The sequence below is a fragment of the Salmo trutta genome, chromosome 15 (genome assembly GCF_901001165.1).
Source record: "Salmo trutta chromosome 15, fSalTru1.1, whole genome shotgun sequence".
Classification (NCBI taxonomy): Eukaryota; Metazoa; Chordata; class Actinopteri; order Salmoniformes; family Salmonidae; genus Salmo; species Salmo trutta.
The window spans coordinates 60694976-60707899 of NC_042971.1; the positions used below are offsets into that span (position 1 = coordinate 60694976).

The following is a 12924-nucleotide window of genomic DNA, read 5'->3' on the forward strand; positions in this document are numbered from 1 at the left end:
AGGGTCATTTGATCATAATTAACAAATATTTGCAGCAATTGCAATCGTTTATTGAATTTAGTGGGGTGGTTGTAGACAGCTTTTATTAAAGACGGATAACAGCGCCTTCAGAAAGTATTCACACCTCTTGACTTTTTCCACATGTTGTTGTGTTACAGCCTGAATTTAAAATGGATTACATTGAGATGTTGTGTCACTGGCCTACACACAATACCCCATAATGTCAAAGTGGAATTATGTTTTTAGAAATGTTTTGGAATTAATAAAATGAAAAGCTGAAATGTCTTGAGTGAAGAAGTATTCAACCTCTTTGTTATGGCAAGACTAAATAAGTTCAGGAGTAAAAATGTGCTTAACAAGTCACATAATAAGTTGCATGGACTCTCTCTGTGTGCAATAATAGTGTTTAACATGATCTTAAATGACTACCTCATCTCTATACCCAATACATACAAATAATTGTAAGGTCCTTCAGTCGAGCAGTGAACTTCAAGCACAGAATCAACCACAAAGACCAGGGAGGTTTTCCAATGCCTCGCAAAGAAGGGCACCTATTGTTAGAAGGGTAAAATAAAAAAGCAGATATTAAATATCCCTTTGAGCATGGTGAAGTTATTAATTACACTTTGGATGGTGTATCAATACACCCCGTCACTACAAATATAAAGGTGTCCTTCCTAACTCAGTTGCCGGAGAGGAAGGAAACCATTCAGGGATTTCACCATGAGACCAATGGTGACTTTACAACAGTTACAGAGTATATTGGCTGTGATAGGAGAAAACTGAGAATGGATCAACAACATTTTAGTTACTCCACAAAACTAACCTAATTGACAGAGCGAAAAGAAGGAAGCCTGTACAGAATAAAAAATATTCCAAAATCTGCATCCTGTTTGCAACAAGGCACTAAAGTAAAACTGCAAAACATTTGGCAAAGCAATTGCCATTTTGTCCTGAATACAAAGTGTTTTTTGGGGGGCAATACAACACATTACACATTACACATGAGCACCACTCTTCATATTTTCAATCATACTGGTGGCTGCATCATGTTATGGGTATGCTTGTATTTGCTATGGACTGGGGATTTTTTTTTAGATAAAAAATAAACGGAATGGTGCTAAGCACAGGCAATACCCTAGAGGAAAACATGGTCAAGTATGCCTCCTACCAGACACTGGGAGATAAATTCACCTTTCAGCAGGACAATAACCTAAAACTCAAGGCCAAATCTACACTGGAGTCGCTTACCAAGACGACATTGAATGTTCCTGAGTGGCGTAGTTCCAGTTTTGACTTAAATCGGCTTGAAAATCTATGGCTAGACTTGAAAAATGGCTGTCAATGATCAACAACCAACTTGACAGAGCTTGAATTTTTTGTTTTGTTTTAATAATTAGCAAATATTGTACAATCCAGGTGTGCAAAGCTCTAAGAGACTTACCCAGAAAGACTCACAGCTGTAATCGCTGCCAAAGGTGATTCTAACATGCACTGACGGAGGGGTGTGAATAATTATGTCAATGTGATATTTCTGTATTTTATTTTCAATATATTTGCAAACATTTGTAAAAACATGTTTTCACTTTGTCATTATGGAGTATTGTGTGTAGATGGGTGAGAAAACAAATTAATTTAATGAATTTTGAATTCAGGCTGTAAAACAACAACATAGGTTAAGGAGAATGAATACTTTCTGAAGGCACTGTACATCCCAAAGATTTATCCTTCCATCCATCCATCCTTCCATCCTTATGGTTATATCCTGGGGTTATATCCTGCCTGTTTGGCCCTGTCCGGGGGTATCGTCAGATGGGACCACAGTGTCTCCCAACCCCTCCTGTCTCAGCCTCCAGTATTTATGCTGCAGTAGTTTATGTGTCGGGAGGCTAAGGTCAGTCTGTTATATCTGGAGTATTTTTCCTGTCTTATCCGGTGTCCTGTGTGAATTTAAGTATGCTCTCTCTAATTCTCTCTCTTTCTTTCTTTCTTTCTCTCGGAGGACCTGAGCCCTAGGACAATGCTTCAGGACTACCTGGCCTGATGACTCCTTGCTGTCCCCAGTTCACCTGGCCGTGCTGCTACTCCAGTTTCAACTGTTCTGCCTGCGGCTATGGAACCCTGACCTATTCACCGGACGTGCTACCTGTGCCAGACCTGCTGTTTTCAACTCTCTAGAGACAGCTACTCTGAATGATCGGCTATGAAAAGCCAACTGACATTTACTCCTGAGGTGCTGACTTGTTGCACCCTCGACAACCACTGTGATTATTATTATTTGACCATGCTAGTCATCTATGAACATTTGAACATCTTGGCCATGTTCTGTTATAATCTCCACCCGGCACAGCCAGAAGAGGACTGGCCACCCCTCATAGCCTGGTTCCTCTCTAGGTTTCTTCCTAGGTTATAGCCTGTCTAGGGAGTTTTTCCTAGCCACCGTGCTTCTACACCTGCATTGCTTGCTGTTTGGGGTTTTAGGCTGGGTTTCTGTACAGCACTTTGAGATATCAGCTGATGTAAGAAGGGCTGTCTAAATACATTTGATATGATTTGATCCTTCCATCATCTATCTATCTCTATCTATCTATCCATCCATCCATCCATCCATCATCCATCCATCCATCCATCCATCCATCCATCATCCATCTATCCATCCATCCATCCATCCATCCATCTATCCATCCATCCATCCATCCATCCATCATCCATCCATCCATCCATCCATCATCCATCCATCCATCCATCCATCCATCATCCATCCATCCATCCTTCCTTCCTCCCATCATTCCTTCCATCCATCCTTCCTTCCTTACTTCCTTCCTTCCTTCCATTCATCCATCCCTTCATTCCTTCCATCCATCCTTCCATCTTTCCTTCCTTCCATCCATCCTTCCTTTCTCCCATCCTTCCTTCCTTCCTTCCATCCTTTCTTCCATCCTTCCTTCCTTCCATTCATCCATCCTTCCTATCTTCCACCCATCCATCCATCCATCCATCCATCCTTCCTTCCTTCCTTCATTCCTTCTTTCCTTCCTTCCATCCTGCCTTCCATCCATCCATCCATCCATCCATCCATCCATCCATCCTTCCTTTCTCCCAACCTTCCATCCTTCCTTCCTTCCATCCATCCATCCATCCATCCATCCATCCATCCATCCATCCATCCATCCATCCATCCTTCCATGCATCCTTGCTTCCATCCTTCCTTCCTTCCTTCCTTCCTTCCTTCCTTCCATCCATCCATCCATCCATCCATCCATCCTTCCATGCATCCTTCCTTCCATCCTGTCATTCTTCCATCCAACTATTCATCCTTCCATCCTTCCATCCTGCCATTCTTCCCTATAATAGACTGGAGCATCTTAGCTCTAATTATAGATGATCTCATTTATATTTTCTTTATATTTCACTTGATCAGGGAGTGATGCTGTAAACAATTAGGCAAAAAAAACCTAAAAAACAGTGAGGTGTATTATGTTTACCAAAGGGTCAATATGATTAGTATTTTGCACTGCTGGAAGCAATTTAGGATATGACGCCACAGGTTAGAATCACAAGCACACATAGTTAATCCGGTCATGTGCATTTCTGTTTCTGTCCTTCACTTAGCTGGTTTGTATTCACAAGCATCATTGAGGAAGCCTTGTCCCATTCTGTAAATGCTGTACCCAACTCAGGGTTGGGGTCATTACCATTTAAATTCAGTCAATTTAAGAAGACATTTGGAATTGGAATGGCATTTTACTTCCTGAATTGATTAAATTGAAATGGAATTGAGCCCAACCCAGACAAGCTACAACACATAAAGTACAGACCAGGGGCAGGCTACCAGAACGGTCTTCATCTTAGACACAGAACAGACAGAGCTAATGAAGGGCAAATGGAAGTGTATGAATACTGTACCTTATTTTACCTGTAAGGAACACACACCTGACAAAAGGCTATTTTCACATCCAGGACAGGTTCACTGCAGTAATAGAAGAAATCCCTCCTCATAAATACCTGCAAGACACAAACAGAGAGAGGGGAGAGGCTAGAGATTAGAGACTAGAATATAGCTAGAGGTTAGAGGCTAGAGTCTAGAGATTAGAAGTTAGAGGTTAAAGTCTAGAGATTAGAGGTTAGAGTCTAGAGGTTAGAGTCTAGAGATTAGAGGTTAGAGTCTAGAGATTAGAGATTAGAGTCTAGAGTTTAGAGGTTAGAGTCTAGAGATTAGAGTGTAGAGATTAGAGGTTCTAGTCTAGAGATTAGAAGTTAAAGTCTAGAGATTAGAGGTTAGAGACTGAGTTTCTAGAGACTGAGTATTTAGACAGCTGGTCACAGATCTGTTTTAGCTGTACAGCCATCTACTACAGATAGTTTAGAGTTTAGAGGCTATAGATCAGAGGTTTGAGATCAGATCAAGAGGTTAGAGATCAGAGAGTGGTTGCTACCTAAGGTTTCTATGGGAATGTGGTGGAGTTTACTCTGGGTCGTTCTATGGGAATGTGGTGGAGCTTACTGAGCCTTACAAAAAGGAAAGATTACAGCTACACTCAAGATGACCTCAACAACTTCTTATTGACTGTCTGACGTAGCTTACAGCTCAGTCCCTAAGCTTTGTGAACATTCATTGATTGATCACCACAATGGACCCTTTAACAGACCATCAGACCCCCAAGAAAGCCAAGCAGCTCCAGACCTGTCCTTGTCCCCAACCCACTACTACACCACCTCCACCAATGGGCAATGAAAATCAAGTGCAGCAGTTCTACACTCATAAACAGGCAGGTTCAATATTTCACACTGTGGTAAATAAATAACTTAAGATCTGAATACATATGAGATGAGCTCTGGCTCAGATGACGAGTACTGAAACATATTGTAGGAACTCTTCAGAAATAAAGACAATGCACAGTGTGAAAATATTCAGACAGAAAGACTTGGCCCCAGCAGTTCTAGGGATCTCAAGGGTACAATTTGATGTCTGGTAGCAAGACAAAAAAAATTAAGAAATGTCTGGATCACTCCTATGCTTTGATCTAGCATAATGGATCACGACTACTGAACAGGAAACATGAGAGGTCAGAAAACGATCTGAGATGGCCTGATGAAATACAGTTTGAGGGCCTGATGAAATACAGTTTGAGGGCCTGATGAAATACAGTTTGAGGGCCTGATGAAATACAGTTTGAGGGCCTGATGAAAAACAGTTTGAGGGCCTGATGAAATACAGTTTGAGGGCCTGATGAAATACAGTTTGAGGGCCTGATGAAATACAGTTTGAGGGCCTGATGAAATACAGTTTGAGGGCCTGATGAAATACAGTTTGATGGGTATAGTTTTTTGATCCAAAGTGGAATGCAGTGGGATTGAAATGTATTTCATTTAATACAAAGGGTTCCTCTTCGGAAGAAAAAGCCTTCTAAGAATAGCTAGCTGGTGTCATTCAGGAGTCAGACAATATGCTAATATGTTGATTACTTCCTGGTATATGCTGTAGGCATAGTTGTCTCCCCCACCTCACCCCCTGTGGGGAAACCAAGAACTAAGTCCCAAATGGCACCCTATTCACTACATACAGTAGTGCACTACTTTTGACCAGTCCTATGGGCCCTAGTCAAAAGTAGTGCACCAGATAGGGAATAGGGTACCATTTGGAACACAGGCGGACAGCGCAAGACTTAAAAAAATATATACATTCAGAAAATTATTCCAGAAAAAGTGCTTTATATTTCAGACATTATGCAACATTCAGACAGCACCAACCAATTACCAAAATGGAAGATGTTCAAATATTACTTAGTGGTATTCTCAATAGTGAGGGCTGTCATTCTCAGTAGTGAGGGTTGTCATTCTCAATAGTGAGGGCTGTCATTCTCAATAGTGAGGGATGTCATTCTCAATAGTGAGGGTTGTCATTCTCAATAGTGAGGGCTGTCATTCTCAATAGTGAGGGTTGTCATTCTCAGTAGTGAGGGTTGTCATTCTCAATAGTGAGGGTTGTCATTCTCAATAGGGAGGGTTGTCATTCTCAATAGTGAGGGCTGTCATTCTCAATAGTGAGGGTTGTCATTCTCAATAGTGAGGGTTGTCATTCTCTGTAGTGAGGGCTGTCATTCTCTGTAGTGAGGGTTGTCATTCTCAATAGTGAGGGTTGTCATTCTCTGTAGTGAGGGCTGTCATTCTCTGTAGTGAGGGTTGTCATTCTCTGTAGTGAGGGTTGTCATTCTCAATATTGAGGGTTGTCATTCTCAGTAGTGAGGGTTGTCATTCTCAATAGTGAGGGCTGTCATTCTCAATAGTGAGGGATGTCATTCTCAATAGTGAGGGCTGTCATTCTCTGTAGTGAGGGTTGTCATTCTCAATAGTGAGGGCTGTCATTCTCAATAGTGAGGGTTGTCATTCTCAATAGTGAGGGATGTCATTCTCAATAGTGAGGGATGTCATTCTCAATAGTGAGGGTTGTCATTCTCAATAGTGAGGGTTGTCATTCTCAGTAGTCCACAATTGGCTGCATAATGACATTACTTTGTCAGATATAACCACTGCCATCAAATCCTATACAACCAATATAACCCTCTACGGCAATGCGTGCATCTCAGATGGCACCCTGTTCCCTATACAGTGGTCAAAAGCAGTGCACTTTAAAGGGAATACGGTTTCATTTAGGACACAGCCTATGTCAAGGCTCCATTCCAGATTCCTGAGATGGCTGCCCTTCAAAACAGAGACAATGAGGCTGTCAGGGAGAGGGGGAGTCGGAGTGGGGAGGGAGGGAGGAGGCCGGTAGAGGAGGAGAGAGGGTAGAGGAAGTGATAGTAGAAAGGGAAGAGAGAGGGGGAGTTGGGAGAGGGGGAGGGGAAGAGAGAGGGGGAGTTGGGATAGGGGGAGGGGAAGAGAGAGGGGGAGTTGGGATAGGGGGAGGGGAAGAGAGAGGGGGAGTTGGGATAGGGGGAGGGGAAGAGAGAGGGGGAGTTGGGATAGTGGGAGGGGAAGAGAGAGGGGGAGTTGGGATAGGGGGAGGGGAAGAGAGAGGGGGAGTTGGGATAGGGGGAGGGGAAGAGAGAGGGGGAGTTGGGATAGGGGGAGGGGAAGAGAGAGGGGGAGTTGGGATAGTAGAAAGGGAAGAGAGAGGGGGAGTTGGGATAGGGGGAGGGGAAGAGAGAGGGGGAGTTGAGATAGGGGGGGAAGAGAGAGGGGGAGTTGGGATAGGGGGAGGGGAAGAGAGAGGGGGGTGTCAGAGGGAGAGGGTAAGGGTAAGGGAGATGGGGAGTGGGAGGGATAGAAGGGAGGGGAGGTAAGAATTAAGGGATGAGAAAGGGATGACTCTCCCATGTCTCTGTCTCTCCGATACAGTGTGTGGGTCAGCCTCTGAAAGCCATGTTCTTTCAGCAGGTGTAACACCATGGAAATGGGTTGACATTTATGAATGAATAGATTACGCAAAGAGAGTCATCCTATGTCTATGAATCACAAGTAATGAAACAGTTTTCCTGGGCAAGTATTGTTCCACGAAGCGCATCACAACACAATACAACACAATACTATATAATACATTACAACACAATACAACACAATATAATACACTACAACACAATACAACACAACACAATATAATACAATACAACACAATACAACACAATATAATACACTACAACACAATACAACACAACACAATATAATACACTACAACACAATACAACACAATACAACACAGCATAATACAATACAATACAACACAATACAATGCTCTGAATTCCTGTGCTTTGGACACTGGATATCTGTGTTCAGGTGTGGGGAGGAGGACTTGACTATTGTAGTTGTAGATGTGACACAGAGCACACAAGCCATTTCACAACGTGCAGTGAGTCAGAAATTGCACATTGACTGCATGAGAGGAATTAAAATGTCCAAACAGTGTATTTAACCTGGCATCCTATTATCACCGAAACAGTATTTGCTTTTAATCTAGGTCTAAACTGACATTGATACACCGCAGCACAGGTAGATCTCCAGATGCAAAATCCCAGCCATCTGTAGACATAGGATATTACAACTCTGATGGCAATGACTGTCACAATGGTAGTCACAATGGTAGTCACAATGACAGTCACAATGGTAGTCACAATGGTAGTCACAATGACAGTCACAATGGTAGTCACAATGACAGTCACAATGACAGTCACAATGGTAGTCACAATGACAGTCACAATGACTGTCACAATGGTAGTCACAATGACAGTCACAATGGCAGTCACAATGGCAGTCACAATGGCAGTCACAATGACCGTCACAATGACAGTCACAATGGCAGTCACAATGACAGTCACAATGGCAGTCACAATGGCAGTCACAATGACAGTCACAATGACTGTCACAATGGTAGTCACAATGACAGTCACAATGACAGTCACAATGGTAGTCACAATGACAGTCACAATGGCAGTCACAATGGCAGTCACAATGGCAGTCACAATGACAGTCACAATGGCAGTCGGGGGGCCAGCACAGAAAAAAAAATGTATGAAAAGTATGCATTCACTACTGTAAGTCACTCATATTTAGCATCTGCTAAATATGTAAAATGTAAATGTAAAATGTAATACTTGCACATATTCATACAGTTTATTCTTCACTCTTTGGGAATTCCTTTGAAATATGACTCTGTAGATTTGCTTCATCTGGAGATGGTGTTTCTGAAGGATGTGGGCTATGGTTGATAAACTCACTCTGATGTTATGGAAGATGGCAAGGCTTTCAATCATCTGTTGTTGGATTATCCGCAGTCTTATGGCATTATTTTCAACTACCATTTGGACAATGGCAGCTTCCTGTTTGTCTGGTAAATAGACGTGTTCTACCACCACATACGTGGTCGTCTTTCAGTTCTATAAAAACTAAATAGCATACAGTACAGTAAACACTACAGTAATACAGCATGCAAGATAAACATGTTACAAAGTAGTATAGCTCCCAATTTCATATATACAGTAATACATGAAACATTTACTTTGTTTCCCCTTGCAGTTTGTATTGAAATCTAAACTTTTTATTGTGCTTCATGTTCTACTGTCAAGTAGTAAAAGTAGTAGATTTGCAGTACATATCTATTCTCATTTTGGAACGTCCGGACGAAGGATGCTACAGTGAAGTGGCTTAGATTGGTCTGCACTCTCTGCCCAGCCTCTCTAAAGGTCAAATCATGGTTGACCACATGGTCCACCATAGTCACTTGAATTTCATCAGATATTACTCTCCTTGTTCTTGGTCCACCTCTACATCTACCTCACCTCCACCTCCACCTCCACCTCCACCTCCACTTCCACCTCTCTCTGCCAAGTTTACTTCCACTCACCTGTGCACTCACCTGTGCACTCACCTGTGCACTCACTTGTGCACTCACCTGTGCACTCACCTGTGCACTCACCTGTGCACTCACCTGTGCATTCACCTGTGCATTCACCTGTGGCCTTTTTATCCATACCAAAGGTCTGATTGCAAAGTGAGCATTATAATTAGTGTTTGAAGATAGAAAGTGATCAGTTGGTAATTGATCTTAGCTGAACAGTGGTGCTTTTCATTTGCACACAATACATTTTAGTTGGGAAGGTTGTGCCAAAGGTAGAGAATTGTGTGTTGTGTTTTGCCAAATGTTTGTTATATAATTACAATCTGAGTGTAAAGCAAGTCATGTGCCAGTAGTATTGCAGATTTGGTGTATAGTTCTACTAAATGTGTTACAGGTTTGGGTCATTGTGCCTCATGGGCCAGTTTTAGTGTAAACAATTGTAACTGGAATCATTCAAACAGCTCAAACAACCACCTCTGTCTGAATCATGTTCACACTAATGCTGTACGAGGTAGTCTAGAGAGACATTCACTGGTACCAGAGTCACAATCTTATTGAGATTGAGAGAGAAAAAAAAAGAGGCAGCGAAAGAGAGAGAGAGAGAGAGAGAGAGAGAGAGAGAGAGAGAGAGAGAGAGAGAGAGAGAGACAGAGACAGAGACAGAGAGACATAGAGAGAGAGAGAGAGAGAGAGAGACAGAGAGAGAGACAGAGACCTAGAGAGAGAGAGAGAGAGAGACAGAGACCTAGAGAGAGAGAGAGAGAGAGAGAGACAGAGACAGAGAGAGACAGAGAGAGAGAGAAAGAGAGAGACAGAGAGAGAGAGAGACAGAGAGAGAGAGATAGAGACAGAGAGAGAGAGAGAGAGACAGAGACAGAGACAGAGAGAGAGAGAGAGAGAGAGACAGAGACAGAGAGAGAGAGAGAGAGAGATAGAGATAGAGAGAGAGACAGAGAGAGAGAGAGAGACAGAGAGAGAGAGAGAGACAGAGAGAGAGAGAGACAGAGAGAGAGAGACAGAGACAGAGGAGGGGGGCCCTTATCACCCACAGTTCTGATAAAAGCTAAACCGATTGAGAATTTCTCATTGAGAGTCCCACCTTGCGAATGTGCTATTTCTCATCATTGACAGTTATTCAGACAGGATACTTGAACCTATCTACTGTATATACCTTGAATAAAGGTAGCCTGAATCAATGAAAAATATGTGTTCCTGTTACACTAACTACAGTGGCCATCGACATAGTGTACAGTCTATGGCACTGTAAACAATACTTATCCATTTCTCAGATTTCATACAGGCCTTCCTGGAAACGGTAGCTAGGCCACTGGGCCTTCCTGGAAACGGTAGCTAGGCCACTGGGCCTTCCTGGAAACGGTAGCTAGGCCACTGGGCTTTCCTGGAAACGGTAGCTAGGCCACTGGGCTTTCCTGGAACCGGTAGCTAGGCCACTGGGCCTTCCTGGAAACAGTAGCTAGGCCACTGGGCCTTCCTGGAAACAGTAGCTAGGCCACTGGGCCTTCCTGGAAATGGTAGCTAGGCCACTGTGCCTTCCTGGAGCCGGTAGCTAGGCCACTGGGCCTTCCTGGAAACGGTAGCTAGGCCAATGGGCCTTCCTGGAAACGGTAGCTAGGCCACTGGGCCTTCCTGGAAACGGTAGTTAGGCCACTGGGCTTTCCTGGAAACGGTAGCTAGGCCACTGGGCTTTCCTGGAACCAGTAGCTTGGCCACTGGGCCTTCCTGGAAACGGTAGCTAGGCCACTGGGCTTTCCTGGAAATGGTAGCTTGGCCACTGGGCCTTCCTGGAAATGGTAGCTAGGCCACTGGGCTTTCCTGGAACCGGTAGTTAGGCCACTGGGCCTTCCTGGAAATGGTAGTTATGCCACTGGGCCTTCTTGGAAACGGTAGCTAGGCCACTTTCTTCCTGGAAACGGTAGCTAGGCCACTAGGCCTTCCTGGAAACGGTAGCTAGGCCACTGGGCCTTCCTGGAACTGGTAGCTAGGCCACTAGGCCTTCCTGGAAACGGTAGCTAAGCCACTTGGCCTTCCTGGAAACGGTAGTTAGGCCACTGGGCCTTCCTGGAAACGGTAGCTAGGCCACTTTCTTCCTGGAAACGGTAGCTGGGCCACTGGGCCTTCCTGGAAACGGTAGCTAGGCCACTGGGCCTTCCTGGAAATGGTAGCTTGGCCACTGGGCCTTCCTGGACACGGCTAGAGCACTCACTGAACTGGATAAAACTGTGGCATTATAGGTTACGACAAAGCATTGCTAAATGTATCTGCAGTCAGAGATACAAGGTATTGATAACCAACATGATATGTGAATAAGTGAATGTATGATGTAAACAGAACACACACAAAGAGGTAGAATAGACATAAAAGCAGGAACTGTGGCTGCGGAGAAGACGAGCAAGGGAAGACTGAAGACAAGGGTAGATGGAGGGGACAGATATCACTGAGTAAGATGGATGACAAGCTGTTCGACTGCCGCCTCAGCAGAGAAGATAACACACTCAGACCTGGGTTCAACAACTATTTGAAAACATTTCAGATACTGTACTTAATCTGGGCTTGATTAAGCTTGCCTGGCGCAATGGAACATATAGAATAGTCACAAACCCCGCCCATGTGGCACTCCAGGCAGACTTAAGTAAACACTAAAAACATTTGAAAGATTTTAGATATTATTTGAACCCAGGTCATAACACATCACAGTCTCGCTCCGAAGCAGAGACAGGATCCAGAACTAATGTTTCTGTAATAGTGGTGGGGCGTACAGAAACTTGAGCCTTGACTGTGGCTCGGTCCTATATTGATAGAGGTGTCGTCGATGCCCCTGGAGACAAATCATCCTTAATAAAAGACGGACACCCTCTTCTTCTGGTTACTAGGTCTCTGTTAATAAAGGGACGGACACCCTCCTCTTCTGGTTACTAGCAACAGTGAGGTACTAACACATTGGTATAGCAACAGTGAGGTACTAACACATTGGTATAGCAACAGTGAGGTACTAACACATTGGCATAGCAACAGTAAGGTACTAACACATTGGCATAGCAACAGTGAGGTACTAACACATTAGCATAGCAACAGTGAGGTGCTAACACATTGGCATAGCAACAGTGAGGTACTAAGACATTAGCATAGCAACAGTGAGGTACTAACACGTTGGCATAGCAACAGTGAGGTACTAACACATTGGCATAGCAACAGTAAGGTACTAACACATTGGTATAGCAACAGTGAGGTGCTAACACATTGGCATAGCAACAGTGAGGTACTAAGACATTAGCATAGCAACAGTGAGGTACTAACACGTTGGCATAGCAACAGTGAGGTACTAACACATTAGCATAGCAACAGTGAGGTACTAACATGTTGGCATAGCAACAGTAAGGTACTAACACATTGGTATAGCAACAGTGAGGTACAGTAGCCTGAGATTACAACACCACTCTGTGAGAGTGGCAATGGTCCGATTACTTAGCAGCAATTTGCTATCACATTAGAGATAATGATTATAGTAGATAAAGCCATTTAACAGATTTTCTCCAATCAGGGACCTTTTCTTGGAATAGTCGACTATAATA

At 43.6% G+C, this 12924-nt stretch overlaps 1 protein-coding gene across 11 annotated transcripts in view; it reads right to left on the bottom strand.

Moving 5' to 3' along the window:
- The window catches only part of mapk10 (mitogen-activated protein kinase 10), a 106906-nt gene that overhangs the window by 71319 nt on the left and 22663 nt on the right, over positions 1 to 12924 (bottom strand). For 9 of the 11 annotated variants that reach the window (XM_029692404.1, XM_029692402.1, XM_029692401.1 and 6 more), the window contains exon 2: positions 3934 to 4005. In XM_029692404.1, the coding sequence (XP_029548264.1) occupies positions 3934 to 4005 (72 nt within the window). Of the gene's footprint in view, positions 1 to 3906; positions 4006 to 12924 lie in introns of all 11 variants that reach the window. The other 2 variants (XM_029692409.1, XM_029692408.1) reach the window with 2 other exon arrangements.